A 12,831-nucleotide genomic window follows, 5' to 3' on the forward strand; every position below is an offset into this window, starting at 1 on the left:
CTCATCCCTTGGTCACTTCTCATCTGGATTACTGCAGTGTGCTCTACATTAGGCTGCCCTTGAAGATCAGAAGCTGCAGCTGATCCAGAGCACTGTAGTGTGAGTAGTTATGGGAACACCATATAACACCACTACTGCACAAGCCATAGTAGTTGCCAGTGAGCTACTGGGTGCAATTCAAAGTGCTGATGGTCACTGATAAAGACATAGGTAACACAGAGCCAAGGATATTTACAGGAAGCATGCCTTCTCAATTACTTTATTATAATGTCTGCCCTGTGGAGCAACATGCCCCACACAAATATAGATATCCCCAATAATGCTAGCCTTTAGAAAGGTTTTGAAGACCTGGTTCTTTGCTCTGGCACTGGGCCAAGATGTTGCATGAACTGTTAATATGCGATGTATGATTTATCCCTGGTGCTATATGTGACTTAATTGATTTTTATGCATTGTGATTTTTGTAAACCCTTGTTAGTGTGCAGAGTGGTTTGGGGAGCGGGTATGAGGTTTCAGCCAGCTTCTGACTCAGAAAATAAAACCTATTCTGAGTCAGAAGGAGAAACCGAAACTTACCAGGCAGAACTTGGGAAAACGAAATTAAGAAATGACTCAGCAGAGCGGGAGAAGTTTGAGACGCTGATTGGCCAGTCTTCGGAGGAAACTTTGGATCCACCAATCAGTGCGCAGAAAAGGCATGCAGAAAAGCACATGAAGGAAAAGGCAGCCTGATTGGCTGCAGAAGGAAACAGATGCACAAAGGATCGGCATAAAAGGCAGACACGCAAAGAGCAAGCTGCTGGAGACAACCGATGCTTCGAGCTCACAGCCTTTGCGAAAGAGTCCTTACCTGTGTCAGAAACCTCATCTGTAGCCGGAGGGGAATCAGAGGCAGCGCTTTCTACCACTGAAGATTTGCCTTCTGCACAAGCTGCTTCCGAGGATCCTTGCCTTGCCGTTCCTGTCGAGCTCAGCCTCGCATCAAGCTCCGGACCTTGTTGCCACGTTTCAATACGATCCAGATGTGTACCCAGCCTTGCTCCTAGCTCCCAGCCTTGCCCAGAATCTCCAGTTCAACCCAGTCATGCTTCAAGCTCCCAGCCTTGCCCAGGATCTCCAATCCAGTCTGGCCTTGCTTCAAGCTCTCTGCCTTGCCCGAAATCCTCAGTCCAGTCTAGTAGTGCTTCGAGTCCTCAGTCTTGCCTAGGAGTTCCAGTCCATTCCAGTCATGTTTCAAGCTCTCAGCCTTGTCTGGTATCTCCAGTCCAGTCCAGCCTTGCTTCAAGCTCTCAGCCTTGCCTAGAGTCTCCAGTTCAGTCTAGCTTTGCTTCTAGTTCCCAGTCTTGCCTAGAATATCCAGCCCAGTCTAGCCCAGCTTCCAGAGTCAAGCCTTGCCCAGTGGTTCCAGTTTGGTCTTGCCTAGCCTCCTTGCATCAGCCCAGTCCTGTTGGTGTGCCAGTCCGCAGACTCTTGCCTCCAGTTCCTGCCTTGCCAGGCACTGTAGCTTCATCAAGCCCAGCAGCTTGGTGCAGTGAGAAAGTTGAGATCTGCCCTGCTGATCTGCCACAGTCTGATCCTGCAGCCTTGCCTGTTTTTCTGTCATTGCCTGGGTGGTCTTGATTCAGCAGTCTTTCCTTATTACTCACCAGGACTTTATTATTATAAATAGTTGCCTTTAATAAAGAGTTTTTTGTAGGAAACCTTTCTGGTCACCTCATAGTCTGAACAGGACAGTGGACAACCAATTGAACAATACAAAAATTTGGCTTCTTGAATTGCTCCTTCCTTCTGTATTGTAATACTCTCACTCTTTTTGTAATCTCCCAGTTTAGATGCAGATGTAAACTCTGGTTTTTCAGAAATTTTAAAAAATGGAGAATGACTTGCAGTTCAAAAGAGAAGGATTTGGTGTGTTCCAGACTTGTTCATATAGCACCAAATTACATATGGGCACTGGATCCAAACCTCCTGTTGACTAAAATAATTCAGTTATATAATTAGAGTCAACTTGAGTTATCTTTTGTTAAAGCAACTTAAGAGAGAATTCTAAAATAAAGGTGTTGATAGTAACTTTTAAAGTGTTTTTCTGTGAGAACCCTTTTCTGTAGAAAAGTGAAATGAAAAGTGATCAAAAAGGAAAGTTGGGGACTTTCTGTTATGGTAATCCTTGGAAATTTTCACTTTGCTTTTTTATCACGCCCTTTTGGAAGTGAAACCAGTCATTGAATTTTGTTGCAAAAAATGGTGTAAAATTTTTTTCCCCCCAACCATTATTAGAATTATTTCCATTTTTATATTTAGCTTTGACTGCTGATTCTGAAAAATATTGACCATGGTTATTGGGACACTAATATATAAAGCTAATTCCAGTATAATATTTTGCATCAATAGATACTGTAGGAGGTATTCTTTTGGATGTATTATCCATTATATTGTATGTGCTTTATATAACAGTTGAAGAGAGGTTTAAAGTGATGACTAAATGATCAATTTCAAAACATCTATACTTGTGATGATAGTTGTAGTCCAGTATATTTGGAAGACACCCAATTAGGGAAGGCTGTCCAATTAAAATATATATTTTTTCTGCTACATGCATTCCTAGATCTATATAAATCATTCCATGTCAATCTGACCTTAGTTTTATGAACTGTCTGTGCAGTGTGACTGCAGTGAATATGATTAGCGTTTCAGTTTATGTTACTGTTTTATACTCTTTCCTTTTTTTGGTAGAGTTTTATACATGATTTTATGCATACTTGAAACATTTCAATCATGAAAAAAACCATTTCGAGTTCAAAATGAGCTTGTTTGACTTCCTAAGATGTATTCCAATGCTGATCCAATTTTAATAAAAGTATTCTGAGCTTGGAAGAGCCCACATACTGTGCTAGTAGGGTTGGAATGGCATTGGACATTTCCTGTGAGATTGAACTGTATGCATTGATCTTGAAACAATTGTTTTGTGTTTGAAACTTTTCAAATTTGAAATATTTTACATATACACTGTAATCATTCCTAGTTTAATGTTGACGATATGTACCAGCACCAATATCAAAAGAGTGGTGCTGTTAAATATTAAAGATCCTCTAAGTAATACAATTTTTGTTCTTACTCCTCTTAATGTGTTATATAATCCAGTGAAGGTAAGCCAAGCATTGTGTTGTGTAAATTTTAGGTTAGGGTTAGGGTACAAGGATTCCAAACTTGACTTTGTTTTATTGATACAGCTTTATCACTCAAAGATCACAGTCCAAAAATAGGTGGGGCCAGGAACCTATTTGGAAGGAGTCAGAGTATTAATGGGGTGAAAGAAGTACTAAGCCTTTGCAAGGTTTAAGACCTTATAATGCTCATAAAACTCTCAAACCCTGAAAAAAAACTGAAAAGGGCTGAATATTTAGCCCCATCTATTTTGTGGAACTCTGGGGATCTCAGTAGAGGTCCTGTCAGGTTGTATGTGGCTGAAGGGCTGCATTTTTTCTACTTTCGTATTAAAAGAGACTTGACCATTCAGAAATATTACTATCACACACAAAAAATATTTTTTACTATATAACTTCTAAAACCTGGATGCTTTATATTCTTTGGTTTTGAGAAATCCCTCATTGCAGTATACAGTATAGCCTACAGTATATTTTCTGTATCTTCTCTTTGACTATTTAGGCTAGTACATGTTCCTTTGTGCATAAATGTGTGATTTGTATCTAGTATAGCATTAAAGCCTTTTTTAAAAGAGGCAATAAGATTAGGTTTTTAATATGCCATTAGCCTGTTTGAAGCTTTCCCTTAGAGTTCTTAGGCTCAAAAGTTAATTGCAATGCCTCTTCCTCTTTCTATTATATTATGAACTTTTTCATGACTCGTCTTGAAAATCTGCTTTGTGCCAGTAAAAGATGTATTGTCTTTGTAGCAATCAGAGCTGCACCAATAGGGTAGTAGGCCAGAAATCCAAACATATTGTCCCAGAAATCTAGTTTTTCACACCCTGGTCCCATCTTCTGCCCTGGACAAATGACTTAGTAGTTTCTATTGCCATCACTCTTCTTTCAAGGAACACCTCACTCGGATGTTCTCTTTAATCTCCAGCATGTAGGAGGGATAAGACTTGCACCCTGCTGCCTTTCTAGTAAGTAAAAGGGTAAGAATGAAGCAATTGCTATAGTTCTATCTTCTGAGTGTATAGCTTTGAGGTATATGATTAGTATTATCAGTCCTTCCTGTCCTCCTTGAGGAGACCAGTAGACCAATCTCACAAGGGAAAAAGAAAAGATAGCCTTTTCTTTTTAAAATAAAGTGAGATTTGAGTTGAGTAAAATTTGGAACCTGTATCAGATCAGTGCCATCTCAGATCTATTGGATTTTTTGGGTTGTCCAATTTGTCAACTGCTGTATGCTATAAATTGGACAGTTAGATTCTGACTCTAGATCTTGCTGTTACAATTTCACCAGGCTCCAATTTTACCAAGCTCAAAAATTCCTCCCTCAAGAGACTTGAAGAAACAAAGTGTCAACATGCCAACCTTGTGTGTGTGTGTGTGTGTGTGTGTGTGTGTACACCCGCACACACTGCATTTTACAGAGCTATAAAGAATATTAGACCTAAGCATATACAGACAAAAGGAATTAAAATAGAATACTATTTAATACTATAATACTATTTAATCTTTAAGAAATAAGTAAGCATTTTAGACAATCTAAATTCCAAAGTAAAGTTTTTTTCCTTCTTTTTCCTAGACCTCCCTCAACCTCTGGGGATAATCTTAGCTAGCTGTTTGAAGATGGTACATCCCAGCTCATGCACGGCAACTTGTTTGTCCATTTTCCCATAGATATGTTTTAAAGTAACAAAAGTTTCATTATCTAGAAAGGGAGAGGTTGTGGGAATCTCCTGAACATATGTGCTAAAGCCTATACCTGAGGGCTGGTGTGTATTCAAACTCACATGCAGTCTGCTATTTAGACTGGCAGGGTGGCTGTAACTTTGTGAATGCTGGCTAGCTGTTCACAACAGTATTAACTATATATATATTTTTGTTTCTGTTGATCTTGCACACAGTGACATCTATGAGCTATTTTTTTTAGGATTTCTCACCTTTTCTTAAATGAAAATGCTGTGTTGTGCAGGGAACAGAAGCATTAATATGACTTGTTTGGACTTTCTTCTGCTTCTCTTTGTTCTATGCAATTTAAGAACAGGTCCCCATGTTGTAACTTCAAATACTTGCTGTTCTATTGGAATTTGGAGTGTGCCAGAAAATATTATAGAGGTTGACTTGTAACTATGCACAGTATGGACAGTTTCTTGTAAGAAAGTGCTTCAGCATAATACCATCTTTGGTTACCAACATTTTATCATATATTTTTCAATGTTAGTTAAAACAGCTGGAATACTTTGATCAAACTTTATTGGTTTAATGAAATTCTAAGCAAGATTTTCCTGTATCACTATCTTGCAGTTAATAGGAGTAGTGGAATCTGTGGGCACTATCTCTTCTTTTACTTGTGGATTGTGAACTCACAGGCTCAAGCAGAATAATAGACAGGATCCTAGTGTGGGTTAATAACACTTTGTCTCTGTAGGATGCTCTAATGATTCTGAGGAATGTTGAGGGATATATTTTGGAGAGAGGCAGGAGACAGGATATACAGAAAAAAGAGCTAAAAAATAACAACTGGAAAGGCCATTGTGAAAAGAACTTGTATAGTGTTTTCCTAGCAGTAGCTTCAGAAATGCTCACCTTCTCAATAGTGGTAGCTGAGGTCCTCAATATTGATGGCTGAAGCCTACAGCTGCATTGCTAAGGCTAGATAAAGCAGATAGCCATAAAATGAATGAGGATAGATGACTTATGCTTTCATGGGACCAAGAGGGTGCTGCCAAAGCTCCTCATTTTTTAAAGTAATCCTACTTTGGAGGATGGGATACATATTTATTTATTTATTAGATTTATATCCATCTTTTCCTCAGGAGTTCAAGGCAGCAACATAGCATTTCTTTGGAGGAAGTTGTGACAGTTACACTGGCTTGTATTTGTGGTTCAGTTAAAACCTTTGGCTTCCAGCAAGAAATGTGTGTGTCACCATTTAGATTTGGATTTACTTTGATATATCAGAATCTGTCCATATGTTTGAATTTTTGTGCTAATTGCCTGTGCAAGAAAAGACATCAGCTGTTTTAATCTTGATAAAGCATTTTTGCTTCAGATGGATTTTGCCAAAGAGGAATATTTCTTTTCTCTAATGACCTCGTTTTACATCAAGAATCAAATGCTGTGAGTTCATGATTAGTGCTGAATCCTGAAGCTCATTCAGTCAACATGTGGATATATTGCTGTGTCTTCATTATGTATGTTCAGGAAGATTCTATCAGTATTGAAATGGTAAGCAGATTTTATTTTAACTGTAAACATTGCATCCTATGAATAAGAGCACAGCTGCTTTCAGGCATATATGTGCAGATCATAGTTAAGAGCCCATACTGTCTTTTGAGCTTCTGGATGTACAGTAGCCAAGAGATGCTTATTTGTTTTCAGTTTCACTCATGCACTTATATCAGGAATTTGTTCAATTTTTTTGTTGTGAAAGAAAATTATTGAACTATAATGATAGAACTAGAACAGAATCTTTTTTGTGGTAAAGGTGGTGGCAACATTTGGTTATATTTTCTTACTTCAGTGTTAGTAGATGAACACTGGAAATGCTAAGAAATTTTAAGAAGTTGAAATCAGTGAAATTCAGTGTGATTGAAAGTTGGATTAATGTACTTCATTGCAAATCATGTAGTGAATAAAAATAAACCATTCTATAAAAACAACTGATCTATTACACTTTTACAAAAAGAATAATGTTGTGAATTATAATACTAAAACTACTGTATTTCCAATAGAGTACTTGGAATTATTTATATGACCATATATAACATGGTCTACTTATAATGTGTGATTTGCTTAGGCCAAAGCCTATGATCATCAGAGTTTTAAATTGTAATTTAATTGAATGATCTCCAGGTTCTAATGTAGCTGCATATTCATCAATCTCTTTAGTTGAGAGATGGCTGGAAGTTTCAATTAAGACCAGATAGCTAACTATAATACTTCAAAAGAATGTAATTAGCTTGCTTGATAGTATTAGTTTTACCTCAGTTACTTTGGGCTGGTGGTTGCTGAATCTGTATTTAAAATCTTTGCACAGCATATGATAATCTACTTATCAACATCTGCAGGTAGACTCTGTTTTGTTGGATATTGGTTGCAGCCGGTCAGAACTAAGAACACTCTGCCTTGTTGTGTGTATGTAGCTTCACATGCGGGGATAGTTTTTAATCAAGATTTTAACTTGTAAAGAATTATACATTGGTTGCCCCCAGAAATATTAATCTTTGGATATGCTTTTTAAATACCCAATAATTATGCATATGGAACTATGATGGAAAATAGTTGGGATATTTGCCTTGTGCAGATAAAAAAGCTATACAAAAGGAAGTTTTTGTTAGGTTTCTGACTTACAGTAGTCAGATAGATTGATTCCACTGCTGGGAGTTTTTTGGGTGTGATACTGACAGCGTGGGATGTAAATTCAAATAAAGAATTTCAATTTGTCTGCTGTAGTCATGATTTTTCAGTTATTCTGTCATTACAACTCTTCCATCTGGTTGTAGTCTCTATCCTAGTCACAATTCATGGGGTTAATATAAAGCTGAAGCATCCTTGTATTCATTTCCTATTTCTATTTTAGGGGAATATTCTACTTGCTGCTTCCAATTTGTTATGCAGTAGAAGCTAAAAAAAATTAGTATTTTATCTGCAGATTTGAAAAAAAATTCTCTTAGGTCTATTTCTATATGCTCATTTAATTACCTAAAGGTAGCCACACATTTAATTTTTTATTTTTACACATTGTTTAGGATCAGATTAATGGCAAAAATGACAGGATTTCTTTTCTGCCTGTAGCATGTTGAGGCAAAATGGTGTGAAGTAGATAAGGAAGGGAAAGCAGTTTGTGTGAATAAAAGTGTATGGCTACAAAGCTTGACAATTAAGCTGGAAATGTTACTGCTTAATTTAAGATCACATTCCTATACATTTACTGGAATATGGGTAATATTTCTGTATTGCTAGACTGAAAACAAAACATCACTGTTCAGGAATTATACCTCATCTTTGTTCTCTCCAAATTACTCTGCAGTAATTTAGAAGATCAATCTTTTTATCAGGAATTTTTCAGTGTATAGCTAAGGGATAAGCTTTATATAGAGAGATATTCCTGAGTATACCTGCATACCTCATCAGGTTTTATATTTTGGAAGCTGTTACAATACAATAAAACATGGCTAGATTACATACCACAGAGTAACAGAGGTAGTGTCCAAACCCATGACATCACCAGCATGATTAATAATGATGGATGCCAAATGGGCTATTAAAAAAAATCAGAAAATGTGAACTGTGTGCAGATGAGAATAGATATAAATTTGTTTTTTTTTTTTTTTTTTACAAAAAACGTGGAGATTGTACAATTAAAAATGCATCACAAATATGTAGCTAGCTAGAAAGCCTGCTCAGCTGTTGGATGAGAAAGGAATTAATGGTCTCTAAAAGAAAATAAGGAAGATAAAGAGAAGCAAAATGAACTCTCTGCTTTGTCTTCATTGTAAAGATGTAAAGCAGATACTCATTTCTGAACTTACATTTTTTAGAAGTGAGTCCAATGAATAGAGTGACAATAGTGATAAGATGTTAAAAATACTAGACCACATACAAGAGTTCTTAAATAACTGAAATAAAAGAATCACTGATCTTTTAACAGAAAGTATATAATAACCCTAAGATCTGCCTCTGTACAAGACAGGTATGACATGGCCACTGGAATACTAATTTAAAAAAAAAACACTGAAGCAAATGCTGGTATTTATAGCCTTGTTACCTTAAACTCTCATGTTAGGTAAGCTGGAAAATATTAGTTACTATAAAATTAATGGGCATATAGCAAAAAGATACTCATGTAGAAGAATTAACATGGCTTCTGCCAAGGATAAAAGTTATCTTGCTAATTTCTTGGAATTTTTTGAAATACGAAGCACACAGATGAGGTTTTGGTAGATCTTGCTCACTTGGACTTTCAAAAGGCTTTTGGAAAATACTCTGATAAAAGGTAGCATCATGGAATAAGAGGAGGGTCCTCTTACTGGTAGCTAGTTAAATAAGAGGAAGCAGGAAATAGAAATACTGAATAATTATTGAAATGTGGATTGTGGTGACTATTTCCAAAGATTGAAACTAGAGCTGTATAATTTATTCCTAAGTGATTTAATATTCTGAATTCCTGCTCTCCTACTGATTAATAATTTTTAGTCATTCACAGGGATCTTGGGGGAATTTAGTTTATCTTAATATGTATTTTAACTGATGCAAGTGGTTTAAATGGATGATTTAATATAGTTTGTCTGGAATGTCTTGTATGCGTCTGTAAACAGTGTTACCTAATGTGACTGAGAAAGTAAGCTTCTCTGTTCTTGCACCTAGACTCTAGAACAGCACCCCCCCCCCCCCGAGATTTGCATTACCCCTATCCTGGCCTCATTCAAATAGACCTTTAAAAACTGGGTTTTCCTCCAGACCTTGGATAAGGCTGGGTGATGGGCCCTTGTGGGAATGCTGTATGGTTGAGAAAGCGTTTTTATTCTTTCCAAATGTTTACTGTTTCTGCCTTATTGTGTTTTTTTTAATCCATTCAATCATTTTCAATTCTTGGAGAGTGCCTGGACAAGTCCCTGCAGTTTTCTTGGCAAGGTTTTTCAGAAGTGGTTTGCCATTGCCTCCCTCCTAGGGCTAAGAGAAAATGACTGGCCTAAGGTGGGACTAGAACTCACGGCCTCCTGGTTTCTAGCCTGATGCCTTAACCATTACACCAAACTGGCTCTTAATTTGATTTTAATACTGTATGCCACAGTGACTTTGGAGTTAGGCAGCTGTATAAATGTGATAAATAAATAAAATATCCTTGTATTTCATTGGGCAGCAAAACTAATTCTGGGTGCAGAATTAAGGCATATGGGTGCATATTTCCCTTGCAGGAAGAATTTTGCTAACTGTTTCTTTTCACTCCTTATAGGATGCGTCAGGATGAAACGCCACAGGCATCTAAGCAGCAGTGACAGTTCAGACAATGAAAGTAAATAAAGTGATCTAATCTTTCTTTGATCTGTAACCCTTCCTGTGGTTTCCTTCTTTGGTTTGAGGGCAAACTGTTACACTTTTTCTTCAGCTATAAAAAGAGTTGTATTTCTTGTTCAATTTCATTTCCTCTTGTGTCATGTGGTATTTAGTAATATCAGAGAGACAAAAACAAAATTAGAAACAGTACAATAAGAAGATAAATGTAACTGTTAAATACAGTTACAGTTCTTCAGAGCGTTAGTTTAGAATGTAAAAAGCTGCATAATTCTGAGTCCAGACAGGTTGGCTGTATTCTAGTATGTTATCCTGAGGCTTCTGGTTTCCAAATGAAATTTCCTGGTTATACTCACTTCTCTATGTGAAAAATTTTGGTTATAGTTTGTGGCAAATTTTTTAGAATTTACAATGATTACTAAATAAAAGCTAGATACGTAGACCGAAACAATATCACTTTAGATTCCAATTTTATTGGGAAAATGGCATTTTATAATGCTACCAGTTCTTTATGTATGTGAGCAGTTGATCTGCTTTTCATTTAAAGCAGAGAGAGTAGATCTTCCTCTGCTCCAGTATTTTGTCACCTTGCAGATGTGTCTGCAAAAATGATGGAAATTCCCAAACATCAGCTGCTAAAATTCATACAGTATGAGGGACTGATCACTATTAAAAAAAATCATCTATCACTCTTGCATTCGTTCTATCTATGTAGGGATCAGGATAGAATCAAAGCAGGTGACTATACTTTTGGTGACTACTTTTGAAGTAGAGAGAGTATATGTTTTTGGTTTGTCCCCTTGATTCCGTTACATTTTCTGCTGAAACCCAAAATTTAAAGATTGTTATCTCAGAATTGAGAACATTCCAGAACTGCTTGTCCAGATGAACCTACCACACTACCTAGTTGCCTATGGTTAGTGATTCACTGGGCATTATATTACCTGCTGGAATTCAAAAATCCACCCACTACAATATATGACAGATATTCTTGTTTATGGTTAAGGGATCAATTTATTCTGCTATGAGAAGTAGGAAAGTCAAAAATACCTAGTTTTGGAACTATAGAATATGTCCTTTCATTAGCGATCCACCTCTTGAAGCTACAACAGCAAAATATAATGTATTTTAGGGCAATGTGTTCCTAATTGTTTATCTGCTTCCTAACAATGTAAATAGTTATGATTTCAGTAGACAAAATTGTTAGAACATGATGGGTATTTCCTATAATTTTAGGAAATTTAAGTTTATGCTGGTCTAATTCATACTTAATGACAAAACCAAAATTTTTTAGCCTAATTTATTTGAATATTAGAACTCACTTCAGACAATGAACTGTGGTGTAGTTCTGGCAGCATACCACAGTTTGAAACCAGGGTTTGATGCACCAATCAAGGCTTCTTTTATTATAATTTGCTGTTATGTCTGAAGCCGGTCCATGATTCATTTCTGGTTTGTAGGATGCCCAAGCCTCTTGCCAGTGAATAGAGATATAAGTCAAAAGCATCTAAAAAGGCTGAACTGTTGCTCTCTTGCTCTTCCTCTGTCAGTATTTTTTCCATGCTCAGCCGCTCTCTGAGCACAAGGTAGAGGTAGGCCCCTAATCTTCAAATCTGCATATGCCTTCACAACGCTGACCAGAACATCCGGTTTACAGAACGGAAACTACAAATGCTCAGGAAAATGCATATGGGACCCTCCCCCTTCATACTGTACATAGTTACAACAAATAAACCACAACCTCATAAACACCATCCCCCATAAACATGCTTTAAGCAAAAAAAAAAAAATCCAAATCACAGACTTCATGGAAAAATAAACCTTTAAAATACAGACAGATGCACATGCCATTAAAAGTACTCAGAAACACAAACATCACCCTTCTTCCCCCATTTCATAAATAAACCTTATGCACATTGTCCTCATCTAAAATGCCCAATCGCATTCTAGAAAACCCCCATAAACACCAAGGCGGCAGGAAGGGATGTGTGTTTGCATATTTCTGCAAACACAAATTGATATTTTGATGTTTGGGTTATTTAGAAATTCTTGCTTTGGTACTTTTACAAAAGCTAGAGGAAAAACAAATCAGAAATTGAGCAAAGAAGGCAGTATAATTTTGCTTATCTACAAAATTTACTATGACTTATTAAACGAAAGTCATTGTTTTGTTGGCTTAACATAACAGCCTCTGTTCCAGACAAATTTCAATTCTCTTTCTTTTTCTTGCTGCTCATGTAGGTCCTTCCACTTCTTTCTCCTTTTGTTCTAAATACAGAAGCAAATCAAAAACACCAACAAATGAACAAAAGAAGCCTGCCGAGGTGAAAATGTATATTTTGATTCTTAATGGTTTACCTTAATAATTTATTTACCAACATACCTGAATGTTTGCTTTTTCTTATCCAAATCTTTTTTATTTACTGTTGAACCTAAATTAACATGAACGATTAATTTATTAGGCTTATAATTTATAAAGTTTATTTCAGGATACTGACAGTTATGCCAAACTATAAATGAAAGATATTGGTTCATAGGTTGGGTGACCCTTGGATTTACAGGTACTGCTTACATAGCAAGTGGAGGTGATGGGCAGAGAGGTCTTCTTCCAGTTACAACCTTACATGGACCAAGATACCTTGGTAATGGTATTTCAAAC

The 12,831-nt window shown here is 36.6% G+C and overlaps 1 protein-coding gene across 1 annotated transcript in view; it reads left to right on the forward strand.

Moving 5' to 3' along the window:
• JADE3 (jade family PHD finger 3) overlaps positions 1–12,831 on the forward strand; it is a 50,978-nt gene that overhangs the window by 15,783 nt on the left and 22,364 nt on the right. Inside the window, exons 2-3 of the mRNA XM_063305028.1 lie at positions 10,114–10,173; positions 12,414–12,496. Of these exons, the coding sequence (XP_063161098.1) occupies positions 10,125–10,173; positions 12,414–12,496 (132 nt within the window). The 5' untranslated portion in view covers positions 10,114–10,124. The remainder of the gene's footprint in view (positions 1–10,113; positions 10,174–12,413; positions 12,497–12,831) is intronic.

This window comes from Candoia aspera, chromosome 5, assembly GCF_035149785.1.
Source record: "Candoia aspera isolate rCanAsp1 chromosome 5, rCanAsp1.hap2, whole genome shotgun sequence".
Taxonomy (NCBI): Eukaryota; Metazoa; Chordata; class Lepidosauria; order Squamata; family Boidae; genus Candoia; species Candoia aspera.